We start from the raw sequence: 24,971 nt of genomic DNA on the forward strand, positions 1-24,971 counted from the left end.
TGCATCAGCCTCCTGATTAGCTGGGACTACAGGTGCCTGCCATAACACCTGGCTAGATTTTTAGAGACGGGGGTCTCGCTCTTGCTTAGGCTGGTCTCAAACTCCTGAGTTCAAGCAGTCCTTCCACCTTCGCCTCCTACAGTGCTGGGATAATAGGTGTGAGCTGCCACACCTGGCCCCATTTTGCTTTTTTGTTTCTCATAATTTATGTAATCAATACCTACTGAGGGACTCTCAGGTTATTTCCAATTTCTTTGCTGTTAAAACAGCATGCTACAATAACAAAGCATGCTACAATTAAAACCCTTGTATGTGTTTCTCTACACATTCGTGCTAATATATATGTAGGCTGGATTACTGGAAATGGAATGACTGTCTTAGAGTATTTTTGTTTTTTTTTTTTTTGAGATAGAGTCACAAGCTGTCACCCTGGGTAGAGTGCTGTGGTATCATAGCTCACAGCAACCTCCAACTCCAGCTGAAGTGATCCTCTTGCTTTAGTTTTTCTATTTTTAGTAGAGACAGGGGGTCTCACTTTTGCTCAGGCTGGTCTCGAACTCGTGACCAGCTTTAAGAGGTAATATTCTCTTAAAGAATATAAAGAGTTTTAAGAGTTGATATTCTATCCAAGAGTATAATCTTGCCATACCATCATCAGTACTAATGCTTTTATTTTATCCTTATTTGCTACTCCACGTGTCTTAATTGTTTAAGAACTAGATTTCAATCTGTTGCTGAAATTTAGAGGCTAAGCTTTTTCATTCTGCCTTAATATTTTGGTGTTTTCATGGGTAGCAGGAAAGAACTCATGGAAGAAAAATTAGATAATAATGATATCCGTAGGATGTCTCACATGCAACTCCTTTTGGTTTTTCCAGCTTGAAATACATCTGGATTCCTTATGTGTGCATGTTAGCAGCATTTGGTGTATGTTCTCCTGAACTTTGGATGACACTTTTCAAATGGCTTCGATTAAGAACTGTACACCCAGTCTTGTTGGTGAGTTGATATCTTGCTGATAAGTCCATGTTTTCCTTCTAATTATATAAAATCAAATGCTGATAAATGGAAACCACATAGAATATAATTGAAATAGCATGAATAAATCACATTATGGTTTATAGGTAGAAAAATTGATCCTGTGAAAAACATTTTTAAAATAATTTACTATTATGAAGGTTATGTATTTCAATGGCTACAACTTAAAAAATAAAAGGTAAAAACTCAAGTGAATCAGTAATGTAAAAGACCATCAGGAATTAATTTTTAGGCAGGTTCGATGGCTCACACGTGTAATCCCAGCCCTCTGAGAGGCTAAGATGGATGGATAGCCTGAGCTCAGCAGTTTGAGACCAGCTGGAGCAAGAGTGAGACCCCGTCTCTACTAAAAATAGAAAAGCTAGCTGGGCGTTGTAGCAGCTGCCTGTAGTTCCAGCACCTCAGGAGGCTGAGGCAAGAGGATTGCTTGAACCCAAGAAATTGAGATTGCTGGGAGCTGTGACGCCACAACACTCGACCCAGAGCCCAGGATGAGACCATCTCAAAAAAACCTTAATTTTTATACCATCCTTCTTCATTTCATTTAGAACTATGGTATGTTTTCCACGTGAGTGGAACATTTATGCTGTGCCTACTATGTGCTATGTGCTTGGAATACATAGATAAGAAAATGCATGATTAATTTCATCTAATAGGTTATCATCTCTTGGGCATAAAAAGAGATAAGTTTTCATAAAAAAAAAAAAAGAAGTATTCATAGAGTATAGAGTGCCATTAGAACGCAGAGAAGAGCTACGTCATTCAGTTTTAGGGATTCAGAGACCTCCCTCCGAATCTGAGATTTGAAAGATATTCAGTAAATAGGCAAATGAAGGGGAAAGAAAAGGTATTCATGGTAGAACAAATAAGCAGAGAGACAAGCAAAGAACATGATGTAATCAAACAAACAAAAAGAGACTAAAAGGTGGCGCCCGTAGCTCAGTGGGTAGGACGCTGGCCACATACACCGAGGCTGGTGGGTTTGAACCCAGCCTAGGCCAGCTAAACAGCAATAACAACTGCAACTGAAAAAATAGCTGGGCTTTGTGGTGGGCACCTATAGTCCCAGCTCCTCGGGAGACTGAGGCAAGAGAATCTCTTAAGCCCAAGAGTTTGAGGTTGTTGTGAACGGTGATGCCATGGCACTCTACTTAGGGCGACAGCTTGAGACTCTGTCTCAAAAACCAAAAAAAACCAGCAACCAAAAAAGAATGGCATGTTTACCTTATACATAATATAGGAGTGGTCAAGAAGCAAGACTAGAGAAGTGGAAGAAGATAGGGTCATGGTGGCCTTGGGTATCAGCTTCAGAGGTTGGTCTTGTCCTCTGGGCAATAGGATGGCATTGAGATTTGTTGTCTTGTGGGGAGTAGGTCAGACTTATGTTATCTCTTAGGTAACTGTTCAAATTCTTTGAAGGATAGGGTTAAAGTTAACAGACTTACATTAGGAAGGAGAAGGCCATGGTGTATAGAAGTGATAGAAGTTTCAACTATTGAATGTTCACTATGTGTTGGTTACTGTTTAAAGTATGTCACATGCTATTCGCTGCTAGATTTTATTAGCTCTATCTTTTTTGTTGTTTTTTTGAGACAGAGTCTTACTATGTTGCCCTTGGTAGAGTGCCATCGTGTCACAGCTCATAGTAACCTCAAATTCTTGGGCTTAAGCGATTCCCTTGCTTCAGCCTTCCAAGTAGCTGAGCCTACAGGCGCCTGCCACAACACCTGGCTATTTCTTTTTTGTTGCAGTTGTTATTTAGCTGGCCCAGGCCGGGTTCAAATCCGCCAGCGTCAGTGCATGTGCTGGCACCTTAACCACTGTGCTATAAGTGCTGAGCCTTATTACTTCTATTTTATAGATAAAGAAACTAAGGGTTAAATTGGTTTAGTAACTTGCTTGAGGTTACAGAGCTTATAAATATGGAAACCATGATTCATTTGCAGGTTTTTCTGACTCCAAAACTCATTCAGTGAGTACTATGCTATATTAAAGTGAAGGAAAAAAAAAGGCACCTCACATTTTGCTCTATAATGTGTACTTTTTTTTGTCCACAAATTTTTGAGGGAAAAATAAGGATGTGTATTACACATGGGTAGTACTAACTCCCTATCTATATAAATGTTTTAATTCTTTAATTTTATCTTTCTGGTTGTTGTTTTTGTTTGTTTTTGAGACAGAGTACTTATTCTGTGCCCGGGTTAGAGTGCTGTGGCATCATAGCTCTAACTCTTGGGTGATCCTCTTATCCCATCCACCAGAGTAGCTGGGACTGTAGGCGCCTGCCACAGTGCCCAGCTAATTTTTCTATTTTTACTAGAGATTGGGTCTTGCTTTTGCTCAAACTAATCTTGAACTCCTGAGCTCAAGCAGTCCACCCACCTTGGCCTCGCAAAGTAGGATTATAGGCATAAGGCACTGTGCCTGGCCTATGCTTTTGTGTTAAAAGTATAGCTCTAGAGGCCAGGCTCAGTGGCTTTCGCCTGTAATCCTAGCACTTTGGGAGGCCAAGGCGGGTGGATCACCTGAGCTCTCGGGTTCGAGACCGGCCTGAGCAAGAGCGAGACCCTTGTCTCTAAAAAAAAAAATAGCCTTGTGTTGTGGTGGGTGCCAGTAGTCCCAGCTACTCAAGAGGCTGTGACAAAAGAATTGCTTGAGCCCAAGAGTTTGAGGTTGCTGTGAACTATGACGCTACAGCACTCTACTGAGGGCAACAAAGTGAGACTCTGTCTCAAAAAAAAAAAAAAAAAAGTATAACTCTAGAAAGCAATAATGATATTCATATGCAAAATAACATACTAGAATATGGCAATTTGTTTTATCGAACTTACAATGAACTAGAAACAAAAGCATTTTCAGCTAACAAAGAGCCACGTATTTCACTTTGTACACTTTAGGTGGGAACTAGCAATCTAGCAGGTATTTTTACAAAAATTATTAGAATATCCCTCAGAAAAATGTCAAAATGGTTTTCATACACTTCAAGCTTTAAACTTTGAATTTGAATTAAAAATTAAAATGAGGGTGGCATCTGTGGCTCAGTGAGTAAGGCACCGGCCCCCATATACCAAGGGTGGCGGGTTCCAACCCGGCTCTGGCCAAACTGCAACAAAAAATAGCCAGGCATTGTGGTGGGTGCATGTAGTCCCAGTTACTTGAAAGGCTGAGGCAAGAGAATCGCCTACTGTTTCTAACAACAACAAAAAAAATTTTGAATAAAAAGTTTTTTTCTTGAATGTTGAGGCCAAAAATGTGGGTGCCTGCCATACACAGGAATGCGTTATATATGGCAAAATATGACTGTTAGGAAAGAAGATTAATAAAGACTCGGTGCTGGATGAAGTATGAGTTAATGAGGAAAAAGGAAAGTCACAGGTTTACTAGGTTTCTGGTTTATGTGATTGTGGATTGTGGGGTCACCAACAGACATGGGGCAATAGGAAGAATAGGTTTTATAGGGAGAGAATGAATTATCTTTACTAATAGTCATATTTTGCCAGTCTTTTTTTTTTTTTTTTTGAGATAGAGTTTCACTCTATGGTAGAGTGCTATGGCATCATAGCTCACAGCAGCCTCAAACTCTTGGGCTCAGGAGATTCTCTTGCCTCAGCTTCCTCAGTGGTTGGGACTACAGGTGCCTGCCACAATGCCCGACTATTTTTAGAGGTGAAGTCTCACTCAGGCTCAGGCTGTTCTTAAACCTGTGAGCTCAGGCAATTGCCAGTCTTGTTTCCAGAAGATTTTTTACATTCTTATTTTAACATATTTGGTATATTGATATATATTAGCAGTTTTACTGTGTTAACTCCTTGTCTTTTTTGTTGTTGTTAGCTTTTCATGTAGTAATTTAATATCCTTTGTGAGTCTTTATAACATGAATTCCTGACAAAATTTTCCAATATTGATTTGCTATTTGAAATATTGCTGTTACGTTTTTAATGTTCTACCTTAAGTTTATTTAGTAAATATGTATGTCTCCCTATACATCTAACTTCATAAGTCTGAAGTTCATTAATCTTTACCCATGTCACTGTGCACTAGGTTCTATGCTGACTTCACTTTTTTGTGAAATTTTTATAATGATAACAGGATATGTGATTGATCATAGAGTCAGCGTCTAGTACTGCTAAAGTATATTCTGAAATATGTTTATACATAATCCTTTTTGCTTGAATATTTTAGGCACTTATTCTGAGCATGGCTGTGCCCACTATAATAGGTCTCAGTTTATGGAAAGAGGTAAGAAAATCAGACTTTTATATTACTAAGTATGCTTTATCTACACAATAGTAATAAATTTATGTGTGTGGGTGGGAAACATTAATACTCTATTCTACAAAATAAAATGTGATGTTCTCAGTAATGCTTAATTTTCTTATCATTCAGAAATGATAGAAAAGCTAAAACATTTTTAGAATACCATCTGATGTACTTTTTTGTAGTCTAATGCTATTGTTAATTCAATTTATTAATTGGCAGAGGAAATTGCTGAATAAATGAATATTAATAATAAAAATCACTGGGCATAGTGGCTAACACCTGTCATCCTAGCACTTTGGGAGGTCAAGGTGGGAGGTATGCTTGAAGCCAGGAGTTAGAGACCAGCCTGGACAACATAATGAGACCCCTTCTGTACAAAAAATTTTAAAATTAGGCTGGGCACAGTGGCTCACACTTATAATCCAAGGACTCTGAGAGGCTGAGGCGGGTGGATTGGCTGACCTTAGGAGTTCGAGACCTGCCTGGACAAGAGTGAGATCACTGTCTTTACTAGAAATAGGAAAAAAAAAATACTAGCCAGGTGGTGGCAGGTGCCTGTAGTGCCAGCTACTCAGGAGACTGAGGCAAGAGGATCAATAGAACCTAAGAGTTTGAGATTTCTGTGAGCTATTATGATGCCATGGCACTATCTATACCCAGGGTGACAGAGTGAAACTCTATCTCAAAAAAAAAAAAAAAAAAATTTTTTTTTTTTTTTAATTAGCCAAGCATGGCAATGTGTGTCTATAGTCCCAGCTACTTGGGAGGCTGAGGTAGGAAGATCACTTGAGCCCTGGAGTTTGAGATTGCTGTGAGCTATGATGACACCACTGCACTTGTACTCTAGCCTAGGTGACGAAGCAAGACCCTGTATCGAAAAAATAAAAATATTTTAAATTGTTTTAACAACTCCAAAATTTTAGTATCTATAAGATAATATAAAGTCTTAATAATGTTAAATGAGGGAGGCGCCTGTGGTTCAATTAGTAGGGCGCTGGCCCATATACTGAAGGTGGCGGGTTTGAACCCCACCTGGCCAAACTGCAATAAGAAATAGCTGAGCGTTGTGGCTGGCGCCTGTAGTCCCAGGTACTCAGGAGGCTGAGGCAAGAGAATTGCCTAAGCCTAAGACCTGGAGATTGCTATGAGCTGTGATGACATGGCACTCTACTGAAGGTGACAAAGTGAAACTCTCTAGAAAAAAATAAATAAATAATATTAAATGAAACCTGTTTCTATTGGGTGGTGCCTGTTGCTCAGTGGGTAGGGCGCCAGGCCCCATAAACCGAGGGTGGCGGGTTCAAACCTGGCCCCAGCCAAACTGCAACAAAAAAATAGCCTGGCGTTGTGGTGGGAGCCTGTAGTCCCAGTTACTCAGGAGGCTGAGGCAAGAGGATCGCCTAAGCCCAGGAGTTGGAGGCTGCTGTGAGCTGTGCACAACAGCACTGTACCGAAGGCAATAAAGTAAGACTTTGTCTCTAAAAAAAATAAAGAAAAAAGAAACCTGTTTGCACTATGTGCATGAAAGATACAATTGATGATTATCATTGTTTGGTAATGATAAAATTGTTTATGGAGTCTAGGCAGTGAATTAGCCATAGGCTAAATAATTTGGATTGAGAATAAAAAGCAGGTTATTGAAAGAAAACAAAGAGATCCATGACTTTTTTTTCCCCACGAGAACAGTGTTATAGTATCATTTGGCTTAAATTAGTTTCTTACTCTTTTGACATACTCTGGAACAATTTTAAACTTTCTAATTACTTATACACACCTTTTGGGGATTTTGTTTTGCATTTTAGTTTTTTCCAAGATTAATGGCAGAATTAACGGAACTACAGGAATTCTATGACCCAGATACAGTGGAACTTATGACCTGGATAAAGTAAGAAATGAACTGCCCAAGATTATTATTAAGCTATTAATTAATTATTGCATGCTATCTAATGGATTCAGGAGAAATAATAAATTAACATGTTTCTAAATTCTTCTTATAAAATTCAGAAATTTTATCCTTTGTTTTTATGGATTTTTTATTATATGTTATTCTAATTTTATAAATAAACTCATCCCCAAGGACTTGAAAATATATGAGATTTGAAACTACCACTACCAAACACCTAGAAATATGACATAAAAAAGAACAGATATCCTTTTATTTAGATAGTCAAGAGGATTCCTCTTTTGTTCTGGGTTGGAGGTAAATGAGTGGTGGATTGCTAGTCTTAATAACCAAGGAGTTTAGAATTTAATGCCCACCTAAGGCAGGAGATGTGGTTTTGGGCCTGTGGAAACAGGGAAATGGCATTGAGACCCCCAGCACTCTCAAATACAACTCAGGGACTTTAAAAAAGCTACACTGTCAGTGAAAAGATGGAATAGCAAAATATCCACTGAGTGGTAGAGAAATAGGTTAAGAAAGCATTTGCTTCAGCTCATAGTCAGAAAAATGTCTCCCCCCTGGATTTGTAGCAGTAGATCTGAACTCACTTGGGTTTATAGTTTGAAATTACATTTGTCTAATCTGGGAGGCATCTGTGGCTCAAGGAGTAGGGCGCCAGTGCCATATACGAGAGGCGGTGGGTTCAAACCCAGCCCCAGCCAAAAAAAAAAAAGTTACATTTGTCTAATCTTGGAAACTCCAGTTCAAGAAATTAGCATAAAAAATCATTTTGGGCTTGCCTAGGAAGCATGATACATCATCAACTCAGGCTACAAAGAAATCAATACATAATTTTTCATGAAATTGAGCTCCAAAATTGCAAAACAGACAAGGAAACAATTCAGCATAGCCAAGTATCAGCCCTTGTTTGTGATAAACAGCAGAATTTGACCTGTTGTAATTTCTGGTAATAAAATTTGTTTGTATCATTTAGCATTTGCTACATAAGACTACCATAAAACTTACTGGCTTACAAACAATGCACATTGGTTCTTTCACACCATTTTGAAGGTCAGGAGGTTGGAGGCAATGGGGAGGATTCTGATGTGACACATCTCAACTTGTCCTGAATAGTCTGGCTTGGACTAGGGTTGGCTAGGTGTCAACTGAGGGGGTCAAATTGACTTGGTCCTATATCTCTTATCACCTATCAAGTTATTCCAGGTTTGTTCACAAGGTAGTAGTTGTGTAGTTCCCATGAGCACCAAGAGAGGGGTCTCTGCTTATACTAGGTTTGCCATCGTTACATTGGCCTGTGCAAATCCTATGACCAAGATCAGTGTTCCCTCCCAGACCATGGCTATAGGGAGAAAAATTACTGTGGCCTTTTTTTTTCTTTCTTTTTTTTTTTTTTTAAGTAATTTTTAATAGATTGATGTATTTTGTGTGTGTGTGTGTGTGTGTGTGTGTGTGTGGTTTTTGGCCGGGGCTGGGCTTAAACCCGCCACCTCCGGCATATGGGACCAGCGCCCTACCCCTTTGAGCCACAGCCACCGCCCTACTGTGGCCATTTTTTATAACCAGCCTACTCCATAAGTATAGATTATGGAAGATTATGAAATAACTACATTGAAAATTATCAAAACATCAAAGAATAAATGAAAACATGAAAAGGAATGAAACACTATTAATTAAAAAAAAAAAAAAAAGCCCAGTGGTGGCTCACACTTGTAATCCTTGCACTCTGGGAGACCAAGACAGGAAGACCCCTTGAGCTCAGTAGTTTGAGACCAGCCTGAGCACAACAGCAAGACCCCATCTTTGAAAAAAAATAGCCAGGCATTGTAGCAGATACCAGCTACTCAAGAGGCTGTAGTCCCAGCTACTCAAGAGGCTGAGGCAAGAGGATCACTTGAGCCCAGGAGTTTAATATTGCTGTCACCCGGGGTGACAAACTGAGATTCAGTCTCAAAAAATAAATAAATAAATAAAAATAAAAAAATTAGCTGGGCATCATGGCAGATGCCTGTAGTCTCAACTACTTGGGAGGCTGAGGCAGGAAGATTGCTTTAGCCCAAGAATTTAAGGTTGTTGTGAACTAAGCTGATACCACAGTTCTCTAGCCTGGGCAACAGAGTGACACTTTATCTCAAAAGAAAAAAAAAACAGGAAAATATACAATATGGTGGAAAAAAGGCAAAACGTGTTACTAAGAATAAAATAGGTTTATACAATAGGTATATAAAAATGAGAATAGTTGGCTCAGTGCCTGTGGCTCAAATGGCTAAGGCGTCAGCCACATACACCTGAGCTGGCAGGTTCAAATCCAGCCTGGGCCTGCCAAACAACAATGACGGCTGCAACCAAAAAATAAATAGCCGGGCGTTGTGGCGGGTGCCTGTAGTCCCAGCTACTTGGGAGGCAGAGGCAGGAGAATTGCTTGAGCCCAGGAGTTGGAGGTTGCTGTGAGCTGTGATGCCACGGCATTCCACCCAGGATGACAGCTTGAGGCTCTGTCTCAAAAAAAAACGAGAATAGTCTTATTGTAATGTCACATTGCTTTAAAGACACCCCTTATATGTGTAAAAAGTGTTTTGTGTAGATCACACTTAACTATTACCCATTCATACTTTTTGTGAATTTTATTTTGGCATTGTGGGGTGCTAACTATATACAGCTTCATGTTGTCTTTAACAAAAGGGGAAGTAATATCTCTCAGCGTGATTTACCACAGTATTTTCAAAAACATCACGAAGGCCTGAACGATTTGTACAGTAGAACATATATGTTGCTGTGGTATAATTATTCTGTTCTGTGTATATTTCCTTACTCATGAGTACAGTGGCCAAGTGTCATCTCTTTATTTCTAGAGGCTTGTGCTGTCCCTAGCACATATCAGGTAGGTGTTTAATGTCTAATACCAAGAGTGAATAAGTAAGTGAAGGCTTAGAGCTGCCTTTTGGGGCCTCTTTCTTTGTAGGTTACCCACCTTGAAAATGGCATCTCTTTTGGACTTTGGATCGTGATAGGAGAAGTCCTATATGTATTATCTTGAGACAGGCACAAGGGTAAAGATAGGGAAGGAAGGAGTGGGAGGAGAGATGGATCTGGAAGGAGTTAGGTTATAGTGACTTAAGAATTCATAGCATCACCACTAAACTCTACATAAAAGTAATACACTCTTGTCACTGTCCCTTTACCCTGCATTATCACATTATTACTGGCTGACATATATATTTGCTTATCGTCTTCCCCTGCTTCATCTTTTTTTAAAAGTTTCTGTATCTTCAGCACTTAGAACAGTGTTTGGTGCATAGTAGATGCTCCATTATTTTTGAATGAATCTATAAATGAAATGAAAACTGGTATCACAACTTAAGTGTATAATACATTGTAAGTTGCCTGGTGCTTCAAAGTTGATATAAATCAGTTATCTAAATGGTATAGTTGCCTTTTCAGTATGTAAATCTTTATGGTCCTTTGCAGGAGGCAAGCTCCAGTTACAGCTGTGTTTGCAGGGAGCCCACAGTTAATGGGTGTAATTAAATTATGCACCGGATGGATGGTGACAAGCTTGCCTCTTTACAATGACGATGATCTTCTCAAGAGAAATGAAAATGTAAGGCATTTTAAGTTCTACATTTGGACGTTTTTATAGTACCTGTATTTTAGCTTAGTATATAGGGATGCATGTGTTTTTAGTTAGCTAGCAAAATCCAAATAATTTTAGAAGAATTAATTAGCTTTAGGTTTTAAAAATTATATAATACATTTAACCAAGAGAAGAGCAAAAATTAAAATATTATGTTGTTTTATGAATAGTGTTGATATATTTCTAGGAAAAATGTATTATTTTCTACAAAGTATCAAAGGACTTGATGTGTAATATTTCATAAAAGGAAACATTATTTTGAAAATATTCTTGATTAAATTATTGAAGGAAGGCTGTCAGTGTCTTGATGCCCTTTAGTTTTCTAAGCTAAAATTCTGTTATGCTTATAAAACACTGATTTATTTTTAAATGGACACTTATTAATAACTCAGAATAATATTAGAATGATGTCTAATTACAGTTTAAAAATGTATTATTTTGAATGTGGTATGGATTTAAATGGTAACTTTATATCTGAAAGTAATGATCAACTGCATTATAGTTCCCTAGGTTTCAATTAGAGAATTTTATATAGTGTGTAAGTATACTATAAGCTAAGGAAGAAATACAGCAAATAGAGGTTAAGAATGCACACTCTGGAATGAGAGAATTTGGACTCACATGCTAGCTCTGCTATGCATAAGTTTTATGACCTTAAGCAAGTTTCTGAATTTGGAAATAGAAATAATTCTCACCTCCTGCTTGTACAAATTAAATGAGAGAATATACAGTAAAAATTTCAAGTTAGCTGCTATTAAGTTACTATTATTTACTATTAAATTATAATTGAATGTACACACACAAGTTTCAAAGAACCTTTCTTGAAAAGCAAGAACGTCCATTCTGCCTACAAAAATCCAAGAAGTTGTCATAAAGGGGAGTCCCTTGATCTGGACTTTGAAGGATGATGATTGTTTAGAAAAGGTAGGTACTTGTTTGGAAAAGGTATATATCTGATTCCAGGCTGAAAAAGTAACACGAGCTAAGAAATTTGTAGGGGCCGGGTTTTGTTGCTCATGCCTGTAATCCTAGGACTATGGGTGGCCGCGGTGGGTGGATTGCCTGAGCTTGCAGGTTTGAGACTAGCCTGAGCAAGAACAAGACCCGCCCCCCCAATCCGGCCCGGGCCTGCTAAACAAACAAACAAATAAACAACAACAACAAAAAAAATAGCTGGGCATTGTGGCAGGTGCCCGTAGTCCCAGCTACTTGGGAGGCTGAAGCAAGAGAATCGCTTAAGCCCAAGAGTTTGATGTTGCTGGGAGCTATGATGCCGCACTCTACCAAGGGCAACAAAGTGAGACTCTGTCTCAATTAAAAAAAAAAAAAAAAAGAGCAAGATCCTGTCTCTAAAAATAGCCAGGCATTGTGGTGGGTTCCTGTAGTCCCAGCTACTCAGGAGGCTGAGGCAAGAGAATTACTTGAGCCTACAAGTTTGAGGTTGTTGTGCTATGATGCCACGGCATTCTACCGAAGGTGACAAAATCAGACTCTCTTAGAAAAAAAAAAAAAAAAATATATATATATATATATATATATATATGGGCGGCGCCTGTGGCTCAGTGAGTAGGGCGCCGGTCCCATATACCAAGGGTAGCAGGTTCAAACCCGGCCCCGTCCAAACTGCAACAAAAAAATAGCCAGGCGTTGTGGCGAGCACCTGTAGTCCCAGCTGCTCTGGAGGCTGAAGCGAGAGAATCGCCTGAGCCCAAGAGCTGGAGGTTGCTGTGAGTGGTGTGACGTCATGGAAAGAAATTTGCATGATCATGAAACTAGAAAATAAAATGAGGCCGATGAGTTCTGAAGGACCTGGAATGTCATGCTAAAGAATTTAGACCTATCTGGCCGAGTGAGGTGGCTCATGCCTGTAATCCCAGCACTTGGGAGTCTGAGGTGGGTGGATTGCCTGAGCTCACAGGTTGGAGACCAGCCTGAGCCAAAGTGAGACCTCATCTCTAAAAAATAGTCGGGTGTTGTGGCAGGCGCCTATAGTCCCACCTACTTGGGAGGCTGAGGCAAGAGAATCACTTGAGCCCAAGAGTTTGAGCTGTGAGCTATGATGCCACATAACTCTACTGAGGGCGACAAAGTGAAACTCTATCTTAAAAAAAAAAAGGGATGTAGACTTATCCTTGAGATAGTTGAGAGACATCAAAGAATAAATGAAAACATGAAAAGGAATCTATTTAAAAAAAAAAAAAAAGCCTGGTGTTGGCACATACCTGTAATCCTAGCACTGTGGGAGGTTAAGGCGGGAGGATCCCTTGATCTCAGGAATTCGAGACCAGCCTGAGCAAGAGCAAGACCCGTCTCTACTAAAAATAGGAAAATTGGCCAGGCATTGTGCCAGGAACCTATAGTCCTAGCTATTCAGAAGGCTGAGGCAGGAGGATCACTTCAGCTCAGGACTTTAGAGGTTGTTGTGAGCTATGATGATGACACGGCACTTTACACAAGGTGACAGAGTGAGACTCTCAAAAAAAAAAGTTATGAACAGTCTAATCTAAAAGACGTCAATTAAAAAACTGTACCTTTAAAAGGCACATTTTAAATAGCAAATTGTTGCTTTTGATTTTGTTTTGTATTTCAGTTTTATCTATTGAATAAGTCTTTTCCAATTGACAAGAATATAAAAATACTTTAAAATATTTATAGAACATGGATTAATAATGAGCTTATTGGAGATAAACTATTGTGAATTTAATTTCTTTGGCTAAGGTTTATTTTTTTTTTTCTCACTATGTTGCCCTCAGTATAGTGCTGTGACATCACAGCTCACAGCAACCCCAAACTCGTGGGCTGAAGAGATTCTTTTGCCTCAGCCTCCTGAGTAGCTGGGACTACAAGTGCCTGCCACAACACCTGGCTATTTTTTGGTTGCAGTTGTCATTGTTGTTTAGCAGGCCTGGGCCCAGCTTGAACCCGCCAGCCTGGGTGTATGTGGCTGGTGCCCTACTCAATGAGCTACAGGCGCCGAGCCCTAAAGTTGTATTTGTTGAAAATTTTTTTTGCAGTTTTTGGCCAGGGCTGGGTTTGAACCTGCCACCTCCAGCATATGGGGCTGGCGTCCTACTCCTTTGAGCCACAGGCACCGCCCAATTTGTTGAAATATTTTACTGAAAAATTGCAACAAAGATCACTTATCCTATTTCTTTCATTATGAAGATGAGAAAATTGAGGAGTGGGGCGCCCCGTGCTCAGTGGTTAGGGTACTTGCCGGCCACATACACCAGGGCTGGTGGGTTCGAACCCAGCCAGGGCCTGCTTAAACAAAAATGACAACTACAAAAAAAAAAATAGCCGGGTGTTGTGGTGGGTGCCTGTACTCCCAGCTACTTGGGAGGCTGAGGCAAGAGAATCACTTGAGCCCAAGAGTTAAAGGTTGCTGTGAGCTATAACACTATAGCACTCTACTGAAGGTGACAAAGTGAACTCTGTCTCAAAAAAAAAAAAAGAAGAAGAAGGAAAGGAAGAAAATTGAGGCTTTATGGAGTTTTTTTGTTTGTTTTTGTTTTTTTGAGACAGAGTCTCATTATGTTGCCCTCGGTAGAGTACTTTGTTAACACAGCTCACTGCAACCTCAAACTTTTGGGCTATGGGCAGCACCTGTGGTCAAGTGGGTAGGGTGCCGGCCCCATATGCCAGAGGTGGCGGATTCAAACCCAGCCCTGGCCAAAAAAAAAAAAAAAAAATTTTGGGCTAAAGCGATTCTCTTGCCTCAGCCTCTCAGGTAGATGGGACTACAGGCGCCAGCCACAACACCCACCTGGCTATTTTTTTTCTTTTTTTTAATTGTAGTTGGCATTGTTGTTTGGCAGGCCTGCGCTGGGTTCAAACCCACCAGCTCTGGTATATGTGGCTGGCACCCTAGCTGCTGAGCTACAGGCACCGGAGCCACCATGGCACATTTGTCAAATTAAGAAATTAATATTGGTATAATACCATTAAACAAGCTATGGAATTTATTTGGATTTCATGAGATTTTCCACTAATGTTCTTTTTCTGTTCCTCCAGCTAATCCAGGAAAGCACATTGCATTTAGTGATTGAAAAATAATATTTCAGAGCGGTGCCTGTGGCACCAGCCCCATATACCGAGGGTGGCGGGTTCAAACCCAGCCCCGGCCAAACTGCAACAAAAAAAAATAGCCAGGCATTGTGGTGGGTGCCTGTAGTCCCAGGTACTCAGGAGGCTGAGGCAAGAGAATCGCCTAAGCCCAAGACCCGGAGGTTGCTGTGAGCTGTGACCCATGGCATTCTATTGAGGGCAACAAAATGAGACTCTTGTCTCTTAAAAAAAAAAAAGAAAAAGAATGTTCTAATTTGAAGTATGTTTAGGATTTATTTATTCTTTTTTAGGAGAAAATTTTAGGGTGGAATTTTCCAAGTCTGATTTACTAATAAGATGTTAATAGGCATTAATGAGGACACCTGCATTCTATAAACAAATAAGCCAGGAAATGTTTCATTGAATATGTGCTGGGCATTATTCCAGGTGCTAAGGATGGGGTCTAGGGTCTTTGTTCTCCTGAAACATAGTTGGGAAGACAAACGATAAACAATCTTTTTTTTTTTTTTAATTATTTTTTACTTTTATTTATAAATATTAGTTGTCTATTTTTTGAGACTTTGGGGAAAAAAAAAAAGAAGTAGTTAACTGATGACTCCATACTGAACCTCAGAGTCAAAGCATTCTATAATAGACATACTCATATCTGACAATGTGAATGTTACTTTATTTGCATTATTGTTATTGCTTAATATTTTGATGCAGTAATTGTCTGATTTCTTTTCTGAATGTATTTATTGTCGTTCATTCTTTACAAGGTTTTTATTTCTGGTCCTTATCTTAAATGTTGTTGTTACCTGCCACCTCCGGTGTATGGGGCTGGCGCCCTACTCCTTGAGCCACAGGTGCTGCCCCATAAAAACACTTCTTAGAACATCTTGCATGAGTAATGTTTTTCAGAACACACAGGCTGCTTCACTAATGGCAGTTAGTTCAAATCAATAAGTATTGGTGCCCAAAGAAGAGCTCAGTTATTTATCAGATTACAGATTCATAGAGAGCTGAATGAAATTGAATCAAGTGATTGCTGGGATGACTGAAATCAATACTGCTTCTAGGGAGATGAAGAAGCCACCTGATATATAGCATACTCTGCTTTATCAACTGTAAGAAGCATGGTTACTCTATCCAGGAAGGCATCAGCTACCCCACCCTTTAGATGTGCTGGAGTCCCATTGTCCTCCTGAAACAGCTTTTGTTTCTCTGGAACTTTATTTTCAAAATAAAGACGCTTATGGTCTTCTGGGCAGTCCGATAGAGAACCAACAGGTTCTGCAGCATCTTGATTCAGTTACTGCCCACCAACCTCGTCAACTGCCATAACAATAAAGGTTTAAAGAGAAAAAAATCCACCTGTAATGTTTATACCCCAAACAACTTTTAAAATTTTTTATGTTCCTTTCTAGTCTGTGTTTTATGTACATTACATTTTTTTTTTTTTTTTTTTTTTTGAGACAGAGTCTCAAGCTGTCGCCCTGGGTAGAATGCTGTGGTGTCACACTCACAGCAACCTCATACTCTTGGGCTTAAGTGATTCTCTTGCCTCAGCCTCCCAAGTATCTGGGATTACAGGCACCTGCCACAATGCCCAGTTATTTTTTTGTTGCAATTGTCACTATTGTTTTAGCTAGCCCAGGCTGGGTTCGAACTTGCCAGCCTTGGTGTATGTGGCCATCACCCTACCCACTGAGCTATGGGTGCCATTCATATGTTACATATTTTTATATGGTCGTTATTAGAATTGCATCATATGATTTAAAATTTAGTTATTTACCACATTGTATTTGCTATTTGTTTTATAGTTAGTCTCAACCACTATGAAACATGAGTATAAGCTTCCTGAGGGCAGAAATCAAGTCTTCCTGAATATCTTTATTTTTCTTTCTTTCTTTCTTTTTTGAGACAGAGTCTTACTTTGTCGCCCTTGGTAGAGTTCCATGGCATCATAGCTCATAGCAACCTCAAACTCTTGGGCTCAAACGATTCTCTTGCCTCAGCCTCCCGAGTAACAGGGACTACTGCCCGCTACAACACTCAGCTATTTTTGGAGACAGGGTCTCGCTTTTGCTCAAGCTGGTCTCAAACCTGTAAGCTCAGGGCAATCTACCCACCTTGGCTTCCCAGAGTGCTAAGATTACAGGCATGAGCCACTGGGCCTGGCCTTAATATCTTTATTTTTCATAGGGTGGTATTCAGTACTAAGAACATAGTAATAATCTGAAATAAAAAAAAATAATAGACATTCAATGTATAGTTTTGATTAACAGAAGTTTTAAATGTCTTTTTAAATAATTTCAATTTATATTCTTTCAGGTCTACCAGATCTACTCGAAGCGATCTGCTGAGGATATTTATAAAATACTGACATCCTACAAAGCTAATTACCTAATTGTGGAGGATGCTATCTGCAATGAGGTGGGAACCATGAGAGGCTGTAGGGTTAAAGATTTATTAGACGTTGCAAATGGCCATGTAAGTAACCTTTTGGTAAGAATTATTTTTTTGAAAAATGACTATTTAAACTGGTAGTCTTCAAACTTTATTTTTAGAACTTAACTAAAGAATATAATCGGGCGGCGCCTGTGGCTCAGTCGGTAAGGCACCGGCCCCATATACCGAGGGTGGCGGGTTCAAACCCGGCCCGGGCCAAACTGCAACAACAACAAAAAATAGCCGGGCGTTGTGGTGGGCCCCTGTAGTCCCAGCTGCTCGGGAGGCTGAGGCAAGAGAATCGCTTAAGCCCAGGAGTTGGAGGTTGCTGTGAGCTGTGTGAGGCCACGGCACTCTACCGAGGGCCATAAAGTGAGACTCTGTCTCTACGAAAAAAAAAAAAGAATATAATCAAGAGTTACATAATAACTGGATGGGAAGGTTTACTGAAAGTAGCGTGAAGTTTTTTTTTTTTTTTTTTGTAGAGACAGAGTCTCGCTGTACTGCCCTCGGATAGAGTGCCATGGCGTCACACAGCTCACAGCAACCTCTAACTCTTGGGCTTACGCGATTCTCTTGCCTCAGCCTCCCGAGCAGCTGGGACTACAGGCGCCCGCCACAACGCCCGGCTATTTTTTTGTTGCAGTTTGGCCGGGGCTGGGTTTGAACCCGCCACCCTTGGCATATGGGGCCGGCGCCCTACTCACTGAGCCACAGGCGCCTCCCAGCGTGAAGTTTTTTTATTGTTTGTTTGTTTGTTTTGAGACAGAGTCTAACTCTGTCGCCCTGGGTAGAGTACTGTGATGTCATCATAGCTCACAGACCTCAAACCCCTGGGTCCTCTAGCTTCAGTTTTTCTATTTTTAGTAGAGATGGGGTCTTGCTCTTGCTCAGGCTGGTCTTGAACTCCTAAGTTCAAGTAATTCGCCCATTTTTTATTTGAGTTGTTTGTCTTTTTTATCATAGAGTTGTATGAGTTTTAAAAAAATGTTCTACATACAAGTCCCTTATTAGATACATGATTTACGGTTTACTCTACTAAAAAATAGAAAAACTAGCCGGGTGTTGTGGCAGGTGCCTATAGTCACAGCTACTCAGGAGGCTGAGAGAAGAGAATTACTTGAACCCAGGAGTTTGAGGTTGCTGTGAGCTATGACACCATGGCACTCAACCCCAGGGATTGGGGTTTTACTGGGTTTTTACTCTTCTTTACTGAGTGAGACTCTGTCTCAAAAAAAAAGGGAAAGTAATATGTCCATTTCCCAACCTTGCTAGGCTTCATGATAAGGTTCTTTAGAGCAATGATTACAGATTATGAAAGTGTTGCCTTCTAAATTTGTGGCTCAGTCGGTAGGGCGCCGGCCCCATATACCAAGGGTGGCGGGTTCAAACACGGCCCCCGCCAAACTGCAACCAAAAAATAGCCGGGCGTTGTGGCGGGTGCCTGTAGTCCCAGCTACTCGGGAGGCTGAGGCAAGAGAATCGCTTAAGCCCAGGAGTTGGAGGTTGCTGTGAGCTGTGTGAGGCCACGGCGCTCTACCAAGGGCCATAAAGTGAAACTCGGTCTCTACAAAAAAAAAAAAAATCGGAAACACTTGAGTTGGTAGGGGAAACGGTGGGGGCGGGGAGAAAACCAAAAGATAAAAATAAAAAATAATTTTAAATAATTGGAAATACTTTATACTGGTTTCTCAGTCTCAAAGAGAAGTTCAGGGAGTTTAGTGAGCACTTATGAAGAGGCTTCTTTTTGCTAAATAATATTAAGATTTTGCAGTCTATATTTAGCAATAATACATTTTTTCATAAATGTGTAGCCACTTATACATTGATAACATTTCTCCTGTAGTTATAATCAGCTTTTTAATATTATGTTTCATATCTTTTGATAGGTGGTTTGTGAAGAAGGTGACAAATTAACCTACTCAAAATACGGACGATTTTGTCATGAGGTCAAAATTAACTATTCTCCATATGTAAATTATTTCACTAGAGTATACTGGAACAGGTCCTACTTTGTATATAAAATCAACACTGTGATATCTTTCCAGTCTTGAAAAATAACAGAGCCTTCATTTCAAAAACTTACACTACCTGAAGTGTACTGTGCTTTTCTTCTACTTACGTGATGTCTTTTGGAGATCCGCATTTGTACATTTGAAGTGTTGCTGCCTCTTTTCCCCTCCTGCTGTTAACTGGATCCATAGTTCTATGGGAAATAGAAGATCAAGCGTTAGTGTCTTTGATGTAATGTCAAATCTATCATCTGCAGTATTTCAGTGTCTTTAAAGGTTTTACCTATTGAAACATTTTCCCCATAAATCTTCATTCTGTCACAATACGGACATTGAATTTGAATATTTTCAGAGTCAGACTACATTTCTCAAACATAACATTTAATAAATACTTAATGTAATATGATTTTATAATGGAAGGAAAGAAGTATTCTTACCTTCAAACAAGTCGTTGAAGCTGTTTAATGGTTTATAACAGAACTGAAATTTTACATTAAAGAACTAATTTAAATGTTAGCTGAAAATATGTGGCATTTAAATTAAAATAGAGGTTATATAAAGAAAAGTGATAAGGATATACATAAAGATATATCCAGAATTTTCCATGATACTGTATAAATGAGCACTTTCTTAGTAATACATAATGCATGATATTAGGTTTTATTATTTTATGACTGTTTATTAAGTGATTAGCTTTTTTCACTTATGCTTATTAATTTGATACCAGTTTAATCATGACAAGTCAATAACTGTTATCTTTCTATACATATATTTTAATGAATATTTAAAACAATGTTCGAATTCGACGTAAAAAATGTGGATATGAAGTATATAATCTATTCACATGTTTTCTATTGAAGTGTTAAGTAAAAAAATTAAGTCTCTATCAGAATAAGAGTGTGTAATTGAAATGAAGAACAATTTCTGGGGATGTGCAGATGCTGTTAAATATACCTCCGCATACAGATGTATTTATTATAAAACACAAGTGATGTTATTTATCAAACTGTGATTCAGTCATCAATATTTAGAATAAAATGACAATTATAATAAAATTTACAACACAATTTCACAGTCTAAATGCTATTGTTCCTTTAAGTTTTTTCATATTTTTAGTCATTTATTAAAATAAGTTCTAATATAACTTATTTTAGATTCAGGATAGATGTAGACTATGTATGTATCATTTTAATAAGTTGGGATGCATGTTTAGTTTTAGTTCATATACCTGTTCAGTAGGCAGATTTTTAAAACTTTCACTTGTTAGAATGCTGCAAAAGATTGCATTTCTAGAGTGTAAATTACTACATTAGAAGGGAGCATCTTTTCATCATCTTATTTTCTGTAATATATATGATTTAAAAATTCATGCATTCTGAGACTAACTCTAGGATGCTTTACTCTTTTAGAATTTAAGAATTGTTTGATGGCTGTGTCTTATATCTGAGGCATTAGTTTCATTGGTTCTCATTTCATTCTTTCATGAAATTTTTAAACTATATTAAGATAACTGCAGACAGTGTACTTCAGGTTGACTCTGTACATCTCCAATAGTAGTGAGTCATTGGTATTTAGCTTTAAACCTTATGAAGCTACTACCATAGTTACCTAAGTACACAGTGAATAGTCACATGGTACTACCTGTGATTAGAGCATGTAAAACAATGCAATTTAAAAGTCTGCTTGCATAATTTGAAGGGGAAATAGAATACCCTACTTTTTATGTATTGTGAAATATTTAAGTGAATTTTTATTGACTTATATTAAGATTACATGTGCTGAATTAGTTTTGGTTACTTCTGTCAACTTATCTCATAAATACAACAGATTTGGAGAATTTTTTTTTTTTTTTTTTTGAGACAGAGTCTCACTTTGTTGCCCTCAGTAGAGTGCTCTGGCATCACAGCTCACAGCAACCTCAAACTCTTGGACTTAAGTGATTCTCTTGCCTCAGCCTCCCAAGGAGCTGGGACTCGCCACAGTGTCCAGCTATTTTTTTTTTTTTTGCAGAGACAGAGTCTCACTTTATGGCCCTTGGTAGAGTGCCGTGGCCTCACACAGCTCACAGCAACTTCCAACTCCCGGGCTTAAGCGACTCTTGCCTCAGCCTCCCGAGTAGCTGGGACTACAGGCGCCCACCACAACGCCCGGCTATTTTTTGGTTGCAGTTTGGCCGGGGCCGGGTTTGAACCCGCCACCCTCGGTATATGGGGCCGGCACCTTACCGACTGAGCCACAGGCGCCGCCCTATGTCCAGCTGTTTTTTTGTTGCAGTTGTCATTGTTGTTTTAGCTGGCCCACGCCAGGTTCAAATCTACCAGCCTGGGTGTATGTGGCTAGTGCTCTATGCACTAAGCCACAGGCGCTACCAGATTTGGAGAAATTTTTAATTGAAAGTTTTAAATAATGAATTTTTTATTTAGCATCAGTTGATAAATGTAAGGTTGATTACAGAAATTATAATATTGGATATGAGAGATAAGCTTATTTGCCTCTATTTTTATCTGTAGTTATAACAAGAGCACTACAAAACTGAGTGGGAAACATTTAATTTGTTTCTTCACTTAATTGTAGAATAACAAAATAATTAATAATTCTGCAAGTAATTCCACTGAGTAACGTAACAGTTGTTAGGTGTGACAATAAAGATCTACTATGAAAGGAGCAAAGTTTATGGGTTTTAGGTGGAAGGAATTTCTCAAAGAAATATAAAATTATACTATGCCCTTGATATTGCAAACCCATTGAAATAAGTGCCTTAACTTTATTTCTAAGTTTACTTTTTATTTTTAAATAATGTTATCCATTACTTTCTTTTCCATAAGAGAATTTTGGTAATTTTTGTTCATCAGAAGCACAAAAAAGACTCTTCACTATGCTATTTTCACTATTAATTCAATAGTAAGCAAATCTTTGAGTAGAGATGGGATTTCTAGCCTTTTAAATTAGTTTATTTAGCTTCCCAAATGCCATGCAATCCAACAAGTAAAAATTACTTGAATAAGGTATATGATATGTGTATTGACTCTGCAGTGGTTTATTTTTTCTAACTTTGGCATCTATATCATGGTACTTTTTGTTAGACTGGTAGAGTTTTAGCACTTGAAGGAATATGTATTCATTGTATTTCAGCACTACCTTTTTTCTTCATTACTTTCTGTGTATATAAACAGCATTTTTTCCCCAGAACATTAATGCAAATCTGCAGTAGCCTCAGTGTTGTAGCACTCTTTCTTACAGTCCAGACTGATGGAAGTAAAAGCAGAAATGGAAGTCAATGTGTGTTACAATTTGGGGCTGAAAAACATGCTTTTTAAGAAATAGTTAATGCCTGTGGCTCATGGGGCTAAGGCACCAGCCACATACACCTGGGCTGGCGTGTTCAAATCCAGCCCTGGCCTGCCAAACAACAATGACAACTACAACCAAAAAATAGCCGGGCGTTGTGGCGGGCACCTGTAGTCCCAGCTACTTGGGAGGCAGAGGCAGGAGAATCGCTTGAGCCCAGGGGTTGGAGGTTGCTGTGATGCCACGGCACTCTACCCAGGGTGACAGCTTGAGGCTCTGTCTCAAAAAAAAAAAAAAAAGAAATAGATAACGAATTTCTTTTTTTTTTTTTTTTTTTTGAGACAGAGTGTCACTATGTCGCCCTTGGTAGAGGGTTGGGGCATCATAGCTCACAGCAGCTTCAGACTCTTGGGCTTAAGCAATTCTCTTGCCTCAGCCTCTGGAGTAGCTTGGGACTACAGGCTTCTACCACAACGCCCGGCTATTTTTTTTTTTTTGGTTGCAGCTGTCCTTGTTCTTTAGCAGGCCCGAGCTGGGCTCGACCCACCAGCCTCAGTGTATGTGGCTGGCTCCCTGCTCTCTGAGCTATAGGCACTGAGCCTGATAATGAATTTCTTAAAGGGCACTGTGAATAGCCATCTTATTAAGTTGTCTTGTTTCTGAGAAATCAATTGTTTTGGACTTTTTCTATTTTTGAAATGTTAAAACATTTTGATGCTTTTGTGGATTAAAGTAGTGCTTCTCTTACAATTGGTGGGGTTTTAAAAAATATGTAAATTAATTTTTTGGTACATTTATTTTAAATGCTTTAGTATTTAAAGAGCATATGTTACTAATTAATCTGTATATTAAGAATGTTTTATAAAGCAAATAACTACTTCCTGATTTACATCTCAATATATTCTTGCTTCATTTGTCCAATTTTTAAAATATATAATCTCTGTTGCTATTTGATAATAGTTTGTAGTTTTAGATCCTAATATGTATTAAATTTATAGCTCTGAAAAGCTGCAAGTAAAATTGAACAATGTTATTGAAATATCTCTTTATTAAGTTTTTCAATATGTAATGCTAACATTTTAAATAAAATTAGATGTGAAAATTGCAAAGGAATATATATGACTCAACTATTTTCTGTCCATTAAGGTTTCTAAACATTATTATATTTAGTTGTTTTTCATAAAAAAAGACATTTGGGGATCAAATTTGCTGAGTTTAGTATAAAGGCAACTTTGAATCATTTTGGTTTATAAGTCTATTGATTTTCAGCATTTTATTCATTTATGTATTTATTTTTGAGACAGAGTCACACTTAATGTCGCCCTTGGTAGAGCGCTGTGGTGTCACAGCTCACAGCAACCTCAAACTCTTGGGCTGAAGCGAGAGTTACCCTCTTCTCTTACCCTCCCAGGGAGCTGGGACTACAAGCGCCCGCCACAATGCCCAACTATTTTTTGTTGCAGTTGACATTGGTGTTTAGCTGGCCCGAGCTGGGTTTGAACCCGCCACCCTCAGTGTATGTGGCTGGCACCATAACCACTGTGCTATGAGTGCCAAGCCAATTTTCACCATTTTAATTTTGGTGTGTATAAGCCTATGTTCTTTAAGTGATAAACTGAATTTCTGAGCACTGTATGGCTTAGTGGAATTTAACATGCATTCTGAAATAACTCATAAATAATCCTTTCAGATTTTAAGTTGATAGCTTTGTATAGCTGTGTAGTACAGATGAATACAACTACCTTTATGTGTATTGATCTTTGAGTCCTATCTCTGAGAATGTGTATTTAAATTAAATATGTTCCTTCTATAACTAATCTTACATCTTTACGGGGGGAGGAGTTAATTTTAATAAATGTAAATCCTTGAAAAGAGTTGATTTTTTTTTTTTGAGACAGAGTCTCACTTTGTCACGCTCAGTAGAGTGCGATGGGCATCACAGCTCACAGCAACCTCAAACTCAAACTCTTGGGCTCAAGATACTCTCTCGCCTCACCCTGCCAAGTAGCTGGGACTACAGGCTCCCACCACAATGTCCGGCTATTTTTAGAGACAGGGGTCTGGATCTGGCTCAGGCTGGTCTCGAACCTGTGAGCTCAGGCAGTCCACCCTCGTCGGCCTCCCAAGTGCTGGGATTACAGGCGTGAGCCACCGTGCCTGGCCTTTAAAAGAGTTGGTTTATAAACTAGTTTACTTTAGATTTTGTAATATTCAATATGCTTTTATCAGGAATGAAATTATTGTATGCTCAATTACCCTCCGTTTGTTTCTATAATAACATGCTTTTCAGGGCCAGGCATGGTAGCTCACACCTGTAATCCTAGCACTCTTGAGAGGGTGA

At 38.9% G+C, this 24,971-nt stretch overlaps 1 protein-coding gene across 2 annotated transcripts in view; it reads left to right on the top strand.

Moving 5' to 3' along the window:
• The window catches only part of DPY19L4 (dpy-19 like 4), an 85,266-nt gene extending 62,326 nt beyond the window's left edge, over positions 1-22,940 (top strand). For both annotated transcript variants that reach the window (XM_053558808.1, XM_053558809.1), the window contains 6 exons: positions 879-999; positions 5,221-5,277; positions 7,101-7,183; positions 10,667-10,799; positions 17,214-17,372; positions 19,220-22,940. In XM_053558808.1, the coding sequence (XP_053414783.1) occupies positions 879-999; positions 5,221-5,277; positions 7,101-7,183; positions 10,667-10,799; positions 17,214-17,372; positions 19,220-19,384 (718 nt within the window). In that variant the 3' untranslated portion in view covers positions 19,385-22,940. The remainder of the gene's footprint in view (positions 1-878; positions 1,000-5,220; positions 5,278-7,100; positions 7,184-10,666; positions 10,800-17,213; positions 17,373-19,219) is intronic.
• Positions 22,941-24,971: the final 2,031 nt, after the last annotated feature.

The sequence above is a fragment of the Nycticebus coucang genome, chromosome 13 (genome assembly GCF_027406575.1).
Source record: "Nycticebus coucang isolate mNycCou1 chromosome 13, mNycCou1.pri, whole genome shotgun sequence".
Lineage (NCBI taxonomy): Eukaryota > Metazoa > Chordata > Mammalia > Primates > Lorisidae > Nycticebus > Nycticebus coucang.